Raw genomic sequence first — 17,560 nt, 5'->3', positions numbered from 1 at the left:
AAAAACAACAAAAAGACCAAATAAACAACATAATAACTTGGTGGAGTTTCCAAAGATCCCCGAGAGTTTTATGGCCCATAGGAGACCTCAGAATTATAGTGAGCGTCCAATAACGAGGAGTCAAGGTCTTCAAGATTTGGCTACCATCACTGAGGAGACAGATCAAGTCAACCAGTTAACAGAAGAAGTACAGCAACAACAGCAGGTCATGGCGACTCCAAACATCCCATTGAAAAAATACAGTGGAGACGATTCCCCACATCTGTGGATTTCCAGTATGAATGCCTGGAAAGAGGTCCACAGCTATGATGATAATAAAATGATTGCTGTGCTACCATTACTTCTAGAGGGTCCAGCAGCTTTGTGGCTAGAGACAGCTGATACCTTTACTTCCATAGCTGACTTTACAAACAGACTTCTAGAACGTTTTGGACGAAAAGTTACAGACATGTCTTTTATGCAGCAAAAACAGGATGCATCAGAGAACCCATTGACATTTCTTCAAAGGGCAGAAAAATCTGGCCTGGGGTCAAAAGTTGATGAAATTATCAAGGTTCAGGCAGCTCTACAAGGACTTCAACCACATATTCAGTCGGCATGTATTGGCCGTGAGCCTAAAACATTTGTTGACTTAAGAAAGTCTGTTGAACTGGCCTTGGCTCAGCAAGCATGTTTCAATCAACCAGACAAAAGTGTTAATATCATTCAGGATGTTTGCGAAGCATTTAAACAAATGGCTGGTGAATTTAAAACTTCAATGACTCAACAGGCCCTACAAATCAGTGCTGTGTTAGAAAACAACAGGCCACAACATCAGCAGTACCGTCAACATCAAAACAGACCATTTAATCAACGCAGAGGATCATACCACCAGGAGCCACAGCGACACCAACAGTTCCAGCAACATCAGCAGCAGCAACGTAGATGTGACGGATGTGGTAAGTCATGTCATAACAGAAAACAATGTCCGGCACAAAATAAGCAATGTCATAACTGTGGTAAATGGAATCATTTTGCGACTGCATGCAGAAGTAAACTGAATAACCAGTCTCCTAACTTTAGTAGTTCAACAACTAACATGCAAGCCTCTACTAATGGTTACTAGGGATACGCGCCTATCCCTAGCAAGGATAGGCACATAAACAAAGTTACCAATACACATCATAGGGAGTTACACTCTAACAACACATCATCAAAACCTGACACTAAGTCCAAGTCACCAGAGGTAGTCAATTTGATAACCCCTATAGATGGAAACACAGTGAGCATCGACATTTTAGGTACACCAGTTAGAGCCCTCATAGATACAGGAGCTTCTATATGCTGTATAGCACAACCCCTACTTGATAGGTTAAGAGTTGATTTGTCTTTGCTACAAAAGTGTGATACTGTCAGTGTATTTGTAGCAGGCGGTGAAAATCACTGCAGTTTAGGTTCAATATCCTTGCCTATTTCATTTGGTGATCATGTTATTACACATGACTTTCATGTATTTGAGAAATTTCACCAACCTCTAATTTTAGGCATAGACTTCTTACAAGCAAATTGTGCAATTATTGATGCAGCAGCCCAGACACTTCATCTTAAAGACAAGACATCAGAGACAATCTTTTCTGTAAATACAAATTTGGGCATTGCTAGGACTACCTCACGCCTAACTGTACCATCTATGTCTGTTTCAAACATTCAGGTTGAGGTATCATCTTTGCCTATAGGTTCCAATGTTCTTCTAGAACCTTTACCAGATCTTCCTAAGCTAGGCTTAGCAGGTGCCAAATGTGTGTCAGTAATACAAACAGGAAAAAAATGTGTATTGCAAGTTCTGAACCCATCAGATAAAGATATAGTTATCCAGAATAACAAAGCCTTAGCTTCAGCATGTGTTGTAGACAATCAATCAGTTTCATCATTTGATACTGCTACAAAGCAACCTGCTCAGAATACGCAGTGTAAGCCTAATACATCAGATCTTTCCTTTGACCTTAGCAATTCTGATCTCACTCAAAAACAAAAAGAATTACTTCTCCAGTTTCTTAATCAAAATAGATCAATTTTTGCTTCAAATCTATCCGAGTTAGGCCAAACCAATGTCATGTATCACTCTATTGACACAGGGGATGCCGTTCCAATTCGACAGAGATTCTATCGCCAGTCTCCAGAAGTAAGAGCTGAAACTGAGCGACAAATTCAGGAGATGCTAGACAATGATATCATAACTGAATCAACGTCTATGTGGCAAGCTCCTGTCGTAATGGTAAAAAGCGCAATGGTCAGTTACGGTTCGCCGTTGACTACCGCAAGCTTAACGCTGTTACAAAGCAATTCACTTTCCCTTTACCTCGCCTTGAGGATGTCTTTGACTCAATAGGTGAAGCTAAAGCCCAGTATTTTACAACCCTAGATCTTGCATCAGGTTTCTGGCAGATACCAATGGACCCACAAAGTGCTCATAAAACTGCCTTTGTCACACCAACTGGTGTATACCAGTGGAAACGCATGCCATTCGGTTTAGTTAATGCACCCGCTAGTTTCCAAGCTTTAATGACAAAAGTGCTAAAAGATTTGAACTGGAAAACTTGTCTCATTTATGTTGATGATGTCTTAGTGTTTTCTCGTACCTTTGAATCCCATCTCAAACACTTACAGGAAGTTTTTGATAACCTGCGAGCAGCCAATCTCACACTCAAACCTAGCAAATGTTCCTTTGCTCAAACCCGAGTACATTATCTAGGTCATGTGATATCAAAGGATGGTGTCGAAGTTGATACCACAAAAACAGATGCAGTTCAGTTATTTCCTGTACCAAAGAATCAAAAAGAAGTTAGATCTTTCTTGGGTCTCTGTAACTACTACAGAAAGTTTGTTAAAGGTTACAGCAAGTTGGCTTCTACTCTAAGTAGGCTAACAGGGAAAAATGCTAAATTCCAGTGGACACCTGAGTGTCAACAATCTTTTGATGCTCTTAAAACTGCTCTTACCTCACCACCTGTTCTTGTCTATCCTGACCACTCAAAAACATTTCTCTTAACAACTGATGCGTCAGGTGAAGCAATTGGTTATATTCTTGGTCAACGTGATCATCACAACAGGGAACGAGTCATAGCGTATGGTGGACGTTCACTTAATCAGCATGAACGTAAATATTCTGTTTCTGAACAAGAAGGGTTAGCAATAGTAGAAGGCATTAAGAACTTTCATGTGTACTTAGCTGGGAAACACTTCAAGATCTACACAGATCATAGTCCTCTAAAATGGCTGAAAGGTATTAAACAAGAGTCAACAGGTAGACTAGCTCGTTGGTCTGTTCTTCTACAAGGATATGACTATGAAATCCTCTACAAGAAAGGTAGACATAATGAAGTTGCGGACGCACTTTCACGCCGTACCTATCCAGACTCAGACTCTACTCCAATAGAGGACTCATTTCCATGTGGAAATATATCTTCTGTACATAACAGAATCTCTGACTCTTTAGCTGAAGACGTTGAGTCTAAGCCAATTTTTCAGGTAACCTTTCAGTACTCTCATGATCCACCTTCTTCAGAGGTTCCCCCAGCTACAGTATCAGAAATTACAGATCCTGTACCTTTAAACACTCTACCAAATCTGCAGGCTCAGTGTCCCGATTTTTCTCCCATCTATCACTATCTCCTATCTGGCATCCTTCCTCCTGATAAAGTCAATGCTAACAAAGTGCTCTATCATTCTAATCAGTATGTCTTACTTGACAACACACTGTATCACTTGTACTATCCTCGCTCAGCACGTCGTAATCAACCCCCTCTTCGACAGGTTGCCATACCACAATCACTGAGAGATGATGTCTTGAAATCATACCATGATAGTTTAGCAGGCGGAGCACATCTTGGACTTGATCGCACATATCACGCGATTCAACTCAAATACTATTGGCCAAGAATGTATCAGAATGTAGCAGACTATATCAGAACATGTGACACATGTCAGAGAATTAAAAAGCCAACAAATCTCAAGCATGCACCTTTGACACCAATGCCAGTAGCTTACACATGGATATCTTGGGACCAATCACAACTAGCAAGGAAGGTTACAAATACATTCTTTTGGTAGTAGATTCTTTCAGCAAATGGCCTGAGGCATTCCCACTAAAAAGTCAGGATTCCAAGCAAATAGCTAGTGTCTTATATTCTGAGATCTTTTGCAGGTATGGAAGTCCTCGTATTATTGTTAGTGACAGAGGACAGAACTTCCTAAGTAAGCTAGTTACAGCTGTATGTGAACTTTTTCAAGTCACAAGACACTATACCAGTTCATACCATCCTCAGACAAACTCTACCTGTGAGAGAATGAACAGCACCATAACTCAATGCTTGCGAGCATATGTTGACAAGAATCAACAAAACTGGCCTGATATCTTACAAAGTGTAATGATGGCATTTAGGATGAGTCCATCTACACAGTCTTCAGAACATTCCCCTTACCAACTCTTGTATGGCAAAGAAATGAGTATTCCATTTGATACATCCCTTATCCCTAAGGATGGTCTCAACAAAGATGCTAAGACTCATGTCACCAATCTCTTGACTCATTTGAAGTATGTAAAAGACATAGCTAAGGAGAATATTGCACAAGCAAAGGCAAAACAAAAGTAAAGACATGATCAAAATTCAGCAATTCCTGACTTTAAGATTCAAGACCTTGTCATGTTACACTCTCCAAGAGTTCCTCAAGGCTTATCACCAAAACTACATGACCCTTGGGATGGACCATTTTATATTACAGACAAAGGGCCAAATCACACCTTCAAGTTACGTCGGTGCTCAAATCACAAAGAGTTGAAGTCACTCATTCATGCAAATCGCTTGAAAAACTACGTCAATCCTAACTCCAGACTTAATATGGACCCACCTTTTGTCCCTGTTGATGCCAACTTGCATCAAGCACTACCTCAAAATCAAGCACTACCTCAAAATCAAGCACCACCTCCAGATCAAGCACCACCTCCAAATCAAGGGCCACCTCCAAATCAAGGGCCACCTCCAGATCAAGCACTTCCCAACGCTGATGTTCCTCAGACACAGGACAATTTTCCTACTTCTTCTCAAGGAACACATTCATCTCAAACAAACACAGACACACAGTCTTCTACACAGGATGACAAGTCATATGATATAGACAAGCTCTTGTGTTATCGATATCGTAATGGTGTCAAAGAATTTCGAGTCAAATGGGAAGGCTATTCTCAGAGAACTTGGGAACCTGTTCACTTGATTCCTGATTGGATGGTTCGAGACTTTCACATTGTTAAAACACAGAGTGGGAAAGCTCGCAAACGAAAACAGTCAAAATTGACTTGTTTTACATAGCAATTAAAAGTGCTTACATAAATTAGGATTATACCATTTCACTCCTTACTGATCTTTATTTCTTTCTATTACTAGTGAATTGTGTGTAAAGACTTTAATAGTTAGTTATAAGTTAACTGTTATTGTAGTGCTTCGAGGATTGATCACCCTCTACCAGCATACAATATCCTAAACTCCTTTTTCCTCTACTCTTCCATAGGTCTGAATGGTATTTCCCTGATCTGGTACTTTGCTGTGATGATGCTGTGCTTCTCCAGTGTGCATTGTGAACCTCAGTCTCCAATTCAGCGCCTCAATTATGGCATTCTCTTTGAGCCTACAGCAAAATTACATATGGGGCAGGAATACTGGTCCCATACATTCAAGATTCCACTCATCAAAAAGATGTATCTTCCAGAGATTACGCCATGTCAACGTCAAACATGCAAAGCGGCTGACAGCGTCATTAAATCGTTGAACACTCTACGTATGCAATGTATGTCGAACATTAATGCTACAGTAAATCAGATTCACCACCTTATTCCGCATTCTTATTTTCCAAACACACTTGCATCAAGTTCTGGAAGATCCAAACGTGGTCTTTTGGACTTTATTGGACAAATTTCCAAGTCATTGTTTGGTACTGCAACATCAGACGATGTTGAAGACCTTAAACGTCACATGCAAGTCTTGAACAACAATAATGTCAAACTCGCTAAAGCGATGGCACAGGAAGCTCATGAACGTACATCATTTATGTCAGCTGTAAATGAACGCTTAGATAATGTTGTAGAAGCTGTTAAATTGAATCACGACCAGACAGTTACATTGTCACGTCAATTTTTATCATCACTTGATGGCATTGAACATGAATTTGTCTTGCTAGAAAACATGATGTTGTCACAGATTAATGCTACTTCCATCCTTAACAAACATCTAGAACATGCCCAAATGGCTACTCATGATTTAGCAAGAGGAAAGTTATCACCCTTTCTGTTTTCTTATAAAGACCTTAAATTCACCCTCAAACAAGTCCAGAGTATTTTGTCAAGAAAGTATCCAGGATTTCATATTGTGTACAATGATCCCTTGCATTATTATTCTTATGCCAACTTCCTATACTCCAGACATAATTCCTACTTGTATGTCCTTCTTAAAATTCCAATTTCTCCCTTTATTCAACCATTTCCACTGTACAAGGTGTATTCGGTACCAGTGTCAATCAATGCTACATCAAATCATGCTACTCAGTTGTTAGATACACCAGAATATTTTTTACACACCCCAGATCATCAGCATTTTGCGTTTATGTCAGTCGAGCAGCTGCAAACTTGTTTTGGTGATGATGTCAAATTTTGTCCATTTCATGTTACTCTGTCATCAGTGGCAAAACCGTCATGTTTGTCATCAATTTTCTACAATCAAAAAGACTCTGTCAAAAGTGTTTGTGACTTCAGATTTATTCAGGATACCCTGTCACCATCTATCACAGAATTAGCTCCCTCAACTTTGCTCATGTATAAAATATCAATGTTAGCACTAGACTGTCCATCTGGACAGAAAATTATTAAGGGTTGCAACTTTTGTGTTGTAAATGTACCATGTAGATGTACAGTCACTTCAGATAACCTGTTTATCCCACCAAGATTAGGACTATGTAAAAATGACAGTAAAGATATTTCAGTTATTCACCCAGTAAACCTTGCTGTACTACAAGAATTCTTTCCAACTTCAGAACATTCATCCATTTTTGGACACACTTCTTACCCTGATTTTGTTAAAATCAATGTTCCAGATTTCAAAATTTATAATCATTCTTTCAATGAAATTTTGGCAAAAGATCAGAAGCATCACCTTAGTCTAAAGAAAATGGTTAAGAAAGCTCGTAAAGGAGAAACTATTTTTACATCACTCTCCGAATCCATGTTAGAAGGCCAAATACCCTTCACAAGTGGACAATGGCCAGACACCAGTGGTGTCATCGCCTTAATTGGTTGTGTAACTGCATTCATTGCTATTGGTTTAGTTTTACTTTTATATTCTAAACTTACAAAATTATCAGCAGCTCTGTTAATGATGCAGAAATTATCTTCAGCTCGTGCACTCACACTTCCCTCTAACATTCCTAGCTTTCACTTCCAAGGTATTGTTGACACTACAACTCCTCGCACTATCACAGATCATGTTTATTCATCCCTAATGACACCATGGCCCTATGTCACTCTTTCATTTCTAACAACTATCTTCATCCTCACTGCTGTCTACTTCATCTGGAGAAGGTTCCGCTCGGATCACCAGACCGCTATATTCCTTGAAATAACCAATGCCTCTGAATGTGAACTAGTCCGTGTCACCTCTCTGCCTCTCTGTCCTCACAACTGGACCATTCTGACACCCACTGACATCACTAACATCCAGGTACATGGTCATTTCTTTCCAGTAGTAACAATCTCATGGGATAAATTCTCTATTACTAACAATTACACTAAGTCATGCATGTATACCCCTAACACAATGAAAATTTCTTTTCTGCAAGCTCGCTCCATAAGAAAAATCATTCAACAGCCTTACTCAGCTTATCTTGTGATGACTCATCATGGATATTTCCAACTCCTACAATAGATTTCTGAATTCAATGGACATTGTATTTCACAGTTTGGCATGACTTTCCGACACTTGTGTATATATCATTGTATTTTAATTTTTGTATGATTTTATATTACGTTGTACTTTATCTGTACCGTTATATGCAAAATGTATATATCTTCCTTTAGTGTTTATCATTTTCAGTATCTTTTTTTGTCACTCCTTATTTGTCATTATTTTGTTCCCCATCATGTTTAATCTTTGAGGACAAAGATTTCTTTTGAACCAAGAGGGATATTTCATAGGAAAAATCTGTGATTTTTATATGAAAGTTTATTTTAATCGAAACCTGGTTCAATTTTAATAAAACTTTATTTTCAATATTATGAAAGAAATACTCGGACAAATTATCGTTGAAGTCTATTCTTTCTGTATCTTTTTATCTGCTAATTATTTGAAACTAGATTTACTTGCCGTACAAATCAGCTTAAACTGACGCTGTGAACTTTCCATTAGGTTTAGTTGTAAAATAAATAGCCAAGTCTCTATAGTCATTACATATTACTTACCTTCTGAAAAACCTACATGTATCTTACAAAAAGATTTATTTGGACAATTGTTCAGAGAAGATTTTGTTTATGTTTCTCATCGGACATGTCACTTTTTACCTGAGCAAAGTTAAATAAGCTATTGTGTGTCAACGAAAAAAATACGGCCAGGGTTACACTTAGATTATGTAACAACTGGTATGCTGGTCAGTTAATTAGAGTTCAAGGTGTCAAACCCACGCGGTCACCGCTGTCCAATCAGAATCTCTGAATAACACCTAACTGACCAATCAGAAACTCACCTGACCAAGACAGCAAGTTAGGTTATACGCGTTCCTGTCCGAAGTCTTCACTTCTTACCAGGACGCCGAATAAAGAACATTAACCTTAATGAAGCTGTCTTCGTATAATTTCAGGTGAGCATACTTCGTATTTTCATATATCATTTTAGAATTACATGTTCAATTCTTGTTCATGCACTTTGTCAGAATTAGTTATATGTACATTTGTTTTCTTATATTGTTGCACTGTGTATCATGTTTGTATATATTTTTCATTGTTCTTGAAGTGATGTTTTATTAGTCTTCCTCGGCAACAGTACATTCTCATTTAATTAACAACTCAAAATTATCTTTCAAATTGTAAAATATTTAACATGCACAAGTTAAATTACTGATGCACTCCCTATATTTGGGTTAAGGCTTTTACTGATGAATTATCTCCCCTGTATTTCCGGCTTCATTCAAAGCGAAAGAAAAATGTTGTTGTCCGAGACAAATTTACCTTTTGTCCAGTTCACTCGACATGTCACCTTTGTCGACATGTTGATTATTAATCAGGTAACCATTTATTAGTCCAAATTTATGTTAAACATTGTATTACACCTTTGGTTAAGACTATATATTGTTTTTCCGATGATTGTAATGCTAGACCAAATAAGTGTTTGGGTAGCACAATTAACATTGTGCCTGTTAGGATATGTCGTGTTTAATTATCATCATGGAATTCATTTAACATAGTCATAGACAGCTGATTCAGATTATCGAATATTTTTTCCATTGTTTCTATTTTTTATAGCCCTTTCCGATAACTAGGTTATCTCCCCTTACTATACGACGCGCTGCCGACACTATCTACTTCCGGGGGCTATTATCACCAGAATCAATAATGGCGGACAAAGGGATTAATGAAGCGTGTGTAAACAACGATAGCCTGGAGAGGTTTACCATCGTAGAATTAAAGGGCTACCTGAGTAATCGTGGACAAACTGTCTCGGGGAACAAAAGACAACTGATAGAACGTGTGAAAGGTGCGAATCGACTGGGATTAGTTGATATCAATGTGACCAAGGCCGAAGACGACATCGAGTTATTTGAAAGAAAAGTAAATAAACTTACGACGCCGCTGGGAGAAGTTCTTGTTCACCCCACTGGATTAAAACTTTGGAGTGATGATTTGTCAAGTGTACCAGACTTTTATCAGAAAGATATTTACAATTATATCGTTTTGAAAATGAATTGTAAAAAGCAACTTAAATCTCCAGTATTTTATGAAGATGGACATGTACATTCCGTTCAGATCTGTGAGATTGACGAGAACTCTAGTCATTGCTATGTGAAATGCAAAGTTTTGCCATCGTTGCCATCAGCCAATAAGAAAAACACACCTGACACAAAGTGTCTGGGTGTATTAATTCAGCAGAATGCAATTGTACTGCAGGGTAAGCATATTTATGTAAATTAGTATAAAATTACTTTTATTTATTAAAACAGTAATTGTATAAATGTTGTATGATTATATAAAATGAACTTTTCATAGTGGTTACTAAGAACTTCTTGTATATAAATTTATTACTGGCTTTTTTTGTCATTATATCAGTTTCTCTTTATAAATGCAAAGGGGTTTGAATTAATGCAAATCTGACTTGTCTATGTATATTGGGACATATCAGTAGTGCATTTGTATTTCAGACATAACAATCCCCTGTGCTATGATTATAAGTGTTTCTGAACATAAATATTATTATTTAAGTAAATTAATAATGATATAAACATAAGTGTAAATATAAATGTTTATGTAAAATAAGTTAAATATAGTCATTATGATTGACAACTAAATAGTTTTGAAATTCAATAAGCTTTCAAATTTCAAATATAATATATTAAAAAAAAACTGAAGAAAAGTAATCTTTAATTTAAATCAATCAGTACATGCATATTTTAATTTCTTTCAGTGAAGGGGAGGCCTGCAATCATAAAGCTGCCCTACTTTATGCCATTGCTGATGTTACGGAGAAGAAAATTAATGGGAAACTTGCCCCAACATCGCAGAAGTGCAAATGGAATAATCCAAGAAAAAGGAAATTAAGCCCAAAGAAAGCAGAGAATGTATTGTTTAGAAAACACACATTTGACCGCGAAGCACCAGCAAATAAATGCATCAAAGTGTTTGATATACAGAAGTCAACAGTAAATGTGGAACGTTTCCGTGATAAACTTATCAGTAACAAATCCAAGGCAGGTTGGTTGACTAATTTTGTGAAAGACACAGGCACAGTCAAAGAGATTACAATGCCATTACCTCTTCTTCACAACATTAAGTTCCAATTCTCCAATCACACAGATTTGAAAAGTGATCATTGTAAATCACGTTTTGTGTCATATTTTGAAAAACTCAAAATAAGTGAAAGCGAATCTGTTACAATAGAACACTTGACACGTGAACAGTCCAAGAGTGAATGCTGGCAGTCTGCCCGAAAGGAAAGAATAACCTCATCTTATTTTGGCAAGGTGATCAAGCGCAAACATATGAGCGAGCCAGATGCTCTTTTAAAAGACATATGTGGTTATCGGACTTTTTCCAATAAGTTTGTGGAGTATGGTCAGAAACATGAGGCTGCTGCCAGAAAGACATATATCCGTCAGATGAAAAAATCTCATCCTGGACTTACTGTTAAACAGTGTGGCTTGATAGTGGATAAGAAATTCCCGCACTTAGGAGCAAGCCCTGATGGACTGGTCTACTGCACATGTTCAGAGTGCAAACCTGTTGGTCATGGACTATTAGAAATCAAGTGTCCAGCATCAATGCAGTGGAGAATGTCAACACCCCAGGAATGTGCAAAAGATTCAAATTTTTTCTGTTACCTCAATGATAAAGGAAAAGTCAAACTTAAAACAAATCACAATTATTACTTCCAGGTGCAGGGGCAGATGGCAATCACAGGGAGAAAGTGGTGTGACTTTGTAGTATGGACATTAAGAGGGACAGCATCAATTCAGAGGGTATGGTTTGACCAGGAACTGTGGGTTGACATGCTGAGTAAATTGAGCACATTTTATGTGGACTCATTTCTTCCTGAACTGTTCAGTGGACGTGTTTCAAGAGGACTTAAGTTATTTCCATAACTGTGCCAATCAAAGTACTTCTCATATATACTTTGTATGAAACATTACATTGAGGGTTTTGTACTATAATTTCTATCAAGTGCTGCTCTAATAAGTGTATATATAATACACACAAGATGTATCGAATTGAAATATTCACTCAAGTTTTCAATTCTTGTTCAGACACTTAAATATTAGTATGTTTTCATTAGCATATTTCAACTTAAGTAATTATAATATATAATTGTGTTATTGAACTACAAAATGATGTTTAATATAATTATTCAAATTATCTTCAAATAAACAGTAGATTGTTAGAACTGATATTTTATTGTGTACCAGCAACTCCATAATAAATATTTTGTATTGTGTGTATATGTTGATTTATTTTTAGATTTTATTTCCTCAGCACAGAGATTTTGAATTACCAACCTTCAAAACTTGGAAATGTTATTTTAGAATTATTTATGACTCAAATGTGTTAATATAATTCAGCTTCTGATACAGAACACAACTCCAAATTTTCAAATTAAACCAAATTTATTATTTACATAGCAAAGTTTGCATTCTCTTAATCATTATTATGCCCATATATTTTATTGATATGTAAAAATATCGACACATCAAATAAACTACAAGAACTACCAATAGCTCCTTCGCCTGTTGTGATTGAATCTTAAGTTTTAGAATTTATTATGTCACAATGTAACAATCATATACATTTAAACAAGTAAAATGTTGGAACAACAAGAGGCAGTCAGACAGAACATAAATAACTGATTGGTATCTACTTTCGTTTAAATCTATTTTCTGGAACCAAGGGAGGTTGTAAGTTTGTAAGTCTTGCACAAAGTCGCCAAACTTTTGACGCACGATTAGCCATAGTGATTGGCATGACACCCTGTACAATTTGGAAATTCTTTATTCTCTCCATTTGCCGCTCCACATGGATACGTGCATTAGCAATGTCTTTTGTTTTTTTAACATCATTCTTTGAAAATTGTGTTTTCTTTCTCTTGAAGGGTGGAATGATCAGCTTTACTCCTCTTGGTGTAGTCAAATCAGAAATAGTAAAGCCCTTATCAGCCATTATTGCATCACCTGCTTCACACATTTCAACTAAACCACTTTCTATGGTGATCTGTTTGTCACTAATGCTTCCACACCAAAGATCTGAAACATATGTCACAACTCCAGCTGGGCTTATTCCTACCAGAGATTTCCAGGTCATGTGGGATTTGTAGTCACTGTACATAAGAGATTTTAACTGTAATGATGAAGGTGTTTCTGTCTGTATCTCTGTTGCATCAATAACCACTCTTGTTGTTGGAAATTTTTCTTTAAAAATTTCAGGCATATTACTATCTATAGCTTCTCTACTAGGCCACATGACAAGAAAGGATAACTGACTGTCTAAAAAGTCAATCCACCTGTTGAAAATGTCCCCACATGTGCTGGTTGAAATGCAAAATCTAAATGCTAAGTCCTCTAACAAGAGACCCAATCTTAAACGCATTAGCACCATAAAAAACTCATCAATGGCACGTAAGATGCGTGGACGGCCACCAGTTCCATTGCCGTTAACACTTCGAGATGTTCTTTCTTCAGCATCATCTCTTGGCTCATCAAATAAAGCATCAAACGTGTCTGCATCTGGAATGCCGGTATAAAACATAAGTTTCTGTCCATCTGATTTGATGTCATCATATGTCAGTATGGGGAGGGATACCTGTGCACTAGCATCAACACAAACAGTTTCATCATTGGTCTGACAGTCAGCATCTACAAAACGACGAACGAATGAGTCACCTTCTGTTTGAGTTCCAATTGTTCTATTCGATGGCATTGTCTGAACATACTGATTTCTTATTGATGAGTAACTTTCCACATCCGGATGTCCCAAGTAGTCATGGATTCGCAGGGATGTATCTAATACCGACTCTGATGTAACAAACCCCTGTGCACTGCTCAAAGAATCATCACTGTTTAAACTGATGTTGCATTCAATTTCTTGTTCAAGAACCTCTGGAACCTCATTTTCTATATCATTTTGGTTTTCATCAAGTTTCTGTAAGAAAAAAAAATACAGAATTAATTTTAATTTACAAATCTATTCACACCAATTTCATGAACTGAATATATAAACACTGTATATTTATTCTATAAATAAATTACCTAAAGCATATTTTTTTTTCTAAATTAAGATCACACATCTACATATGCCAAGATTTACAAATACACAGTGCTAATCAGATATATTGAAACTTTTCATCTTGCACTTAATACTTTTTTATAAATATTCTCATACATATTATATTCATTATAACATTTCATTTTCAAATGGTGTCAGGGTTACTTGTATACTGTAGTAGTATCTGCTAGTCTATATTCGATGAAAACATCTTTGATGTCACGTTTTGTAAGTAATTGGCTGTTAGAGGTAACACTATTCATGAATATTTACCACCTAAGATCATATCCCGTTATTACAGCTATTTATAAAATTGTGTACATAGCAGGATACAAAATAATTAATCTCTGTATAATGACCTGTAAATTTGGGTTACCTGTTGTCTTGAGTGTCGATGAGGTTTTTATTTATTGTTATAACATGTACATGAATGCGCTACGTAAAATTTCTTGTATGAAACACAACGGGTTATCGCGACCGAGCAACATAATCATGAAAACAATTTGGCGTTATATTTTTTTATATGTTTAAGAAAAAGCCTACCGAAGTTCTGAATGATTTACTTCCAAAACATGATGGAATCGGGTTGATAGGCGAAGGTCCTTCCCTGTCGGCAAAATGGTCTGAACACAACAAACTATTCCTGGTATGCTTAAATGTTTTCATCACAAGTTTGCATCGTTGCAACCAAACTTTTTTCAGTGATATACGCTTAGAATCAACCTCTTTTCCTCTGTAGTTGCTACATATACAACAATATTTCTTCGTCTTGGGAGGCATCGTTACGTTTTTTTATCACTCGTTGTCACTGAAGCCATAGCCCCCGGAAGTAGAACATGTAAACTAATTCTAGCGCCGCCTCGCGGCAAAAGTAAGAAAAACAGGGGGAGATAACATAGTTATCGGAAAGGCCTATACAATTCAGACTTACTTTATAATATAGAATTTCAGGATATTGTTGACACTTTCATAGGATTTTTGTAAAGTACTGTATATGTATATTGACCGGAAGTTGTCCTTACTTCTTGCATTAACTGACCGGAAGTCAGTCTTAACTTAACAAATATGGCCATTCCCATGTTATATGTCAGGCTATGTGTAGTCATGTGTTCATATGTACAGTCTTTTGTATTTTTTTTATAAGTCAATTGATGTTCCATGCTAAATAAATCTCTCATCATCTTTTACATGCCAATTAGCTCTACCACATTTTACTTGTCATATTTTCATATAATAACTGTTAAGCTAAATCTCCTCACATTCTACTTAAAGGTTCATATAACTTAATTGTCATTTCTCACTATGTACATGCAAACCTCTATCGTAGTTCATTTCATTGTGAGTGTACTCAGTATATTAGTAGGATATTTTTGTATTCCAATACACTAATAGTGTAGAGATTTCTATGAATGTATTAATACATTTGTATACAATATTTGTACATGTTGAGACTTCTTACCAGGACGCCGAATAAAGAACATTAACCTTAATGAAGCTGTCTTCGTATAATTTCAGAGAAAACAACAAAAAGACCAAATAAACAACATAATAACTACTACCATGTGCTCAACCAGCTGATATAATTAGTAATACTGATTTTTTTGTTGTGTTATTATGGAATCATGGCACTTTTTGATACTATATTTTTTTTTCCAGTTACAAAAAATCACATTCCAGGTAAAAAAAATTGGCACTTATTATTTCTGTTTTGTTCAACATGATGCCAACAAAGAAGCCAAGATTATCGAACAGTCGGTCAGGGCTAGCTCAGACATTTCTTGGTGACAAATTCTCCAACACATTCGAGGTTTCCAACGAATTTCTATATTCCTTTCTTGTATCGCAAAAGTGTTTCCAGTCACACAGCAAGGACTTTGGATAAGTTTCACAAGCTTACTGATGATGGGGAATTTCGACTGTTTTCTGATATTTGCAATGAAAAATTTGACTCCTGATGAGTTCGTCTGGTGTGACAGGCAGTCATCAGCTTAGTAATGTTGAAAATGCTTTCGGTGACAATGTGACAAGCTTCTCTTCTAGTGTAACAGGCAGTCAGTTTAGTAATATTGAGAATGACTCTGATAAATCTCAACCAGCATCTGAAGAAATCGCAGTTGGAGAAACAAATGATTTGAAGTTGGGGAAGAGGAAAGCTATTCGTGTGCTCGACCAGACTATAAAACGCAGAGATGAAACTATAAACAAAGTGAAGTTGAATGCTGATTCAAAGCAGGATAAATAAAAAAAAATGAAAGCAGAAAAATAGAAACAAAACAGAAACGGAGAGGAAAAGTAAAAAAAAAATGGAACGAGGCAGCAGCTTTGTTAGAGAGTTTTCATGAGATTACTGAAAATTGTGGTGCTGATCTTGCTGCTATGCAGAAAAAAATTGAAAGAGAAGGATTATGATATTTCTTTGTTGGAAACAAAAAAAAATGGAACTTTAAGAAAAGATTGAGAGTCAAAGCTGGTCTTGTTTCTGTTTTCCAAGGGGACTCGAGGAAGTATTCAGTCGAAACTCCCAAGGCTTGTCACATCCTTACCATTTCCGAAAATAAGCACTCCCATATTGCTGCCACAAAACACATCCTCACATTCACAACCTCAGACATTACCTTTCCTGTCACAATCACAGGTAATTGTCACGGGTACATAGGGCCAGTTCGTTGTCAACTTTACAGACAATGATAACCCCAGTGTCACAGCAACAGAAAATACCTTTGTTATCCATGACACAGGAAATCAACTCTGCAACCATGTCTCAGCATCCGGAATTCACTTCCTAGGCCTCGCTACAAATAATTACTTCGCTCTCACCGCCGCAGACTACGAATTTGCTGCCAATGCTACACGCTAAAGCCTCGTCATCAGACTTGTCACAAACAACGTCCTCACTGACCCTTGTAACCAGTTCAATACCAAGAAAACTGTCATTGCCTCTGATAGACTCAACTTCACAGACTGTGATCAACACACCAAAACCGGAGTTAACCTCCTCTTCCCCAATGTATAATCCTGTTTCACTTCAGGAACGCAGTTCTCACCAACAGCAGAAATATGTCACTTTGGTTCAAGCACAGCAGAGTGTCAATGTGACATTTGAGGCCAATGCTCGGGAATATCAAACATCAGCCCGTGGACCTGCTCAACCTAAATATAGTAGGTCACAACAAGCCGTGTGTAAAGAAACTAAAACGATGCCATCACAACATTTACCAGTATCTGTTCCAAGGGTAAGTTTGTCTGATTTAAACATTGGTACTGAGATTGGAAGAGAAGGATTCGGTGTCGTTTATTTAGGACATTGGATTGGCACTAAAGTGGCAGTAAAAGAAATTGTTGTGAAACGAATGAAAATATCAAAACCACTGATTGATCGCAAGCTCTGTGTGCAGTCAGTTGAGACATCCAAATATTGTGTTACTAGTGGCATCTGCTCTAGTGCATGATCGGCCGTACCTGGTGTTTATAGATGGCTGCACCCTAGACAGCGGTTTGTTTGGATGTGGAGGGGACGTCATGAAC

The 17,560-nt window shown here is 37.0% G+C and overlaps 1 protein-coding gene across 1 annotated transcript; it reads right to left on the bottom strand.

The window, feature by feature from the left end:
- Nucleotides 1–12,012: 12,012 nt before the first annotated feature.
- Nucleotides 12,013–14,701, bottom strand: LOC132563365 (uncharacterized). Its single transcript, XM_060228126.1, has 3 exons — nt 14,579–14,701; nt 12,887–13,912; nt 12,013–12,030 (listed from the first exon to the last, which is right to left on the bottom strand). The coding sequence occupies exons 1-3, from the start codon at nt 14,699–14,701 to the stop codon at nt 12,013–12,015; spliced, it is 1,167 nt and encodes a 388-aa protein (XP_060084109.1).
- Between the last annotated feature and the right edge of the window lie 2,859 nt (nt 14,702–17,560).

Source organism: Ylistrum balloti, unplaced genomic scaffold (genome assembly GCF_031769215.1).
Source record: "Ylistrum balloti isolate Yb309-2 unplaced genomic scaffold, AGI_CSIRO_Ybal_v1 Utg371698, whole genome shotgun sequence".
Classification (NCBI taxonomy): Eukaryota; Metazoa; Mollusca; class Bivalvia; order Pectinida; family Pectinidae; genus Ylistrum; species Ylistrum balloti.
Note: the sequence above shows the minus strand (reverse complement) of the source record. Positions and strands in the feature narration are given on the sequence as shown.

Excerpts from the sequence above, each read along its gene's own strand:
- LOC132563365 (XM_060228126.1), bottom strand. The coding sequence starts at position 14,701 with ATGAAAACATTTAAGCATACCAGGAATAGTTTGTTGTGTTCAGACCAT. Across the intron at positions 13,913-14,578 it reads GTAAATCATTCAGAACTTCG|AAACTTGATGAAAACCAAAA; the intron begins GTAGGCTTTTTC and ends TTTTTCTTACAG.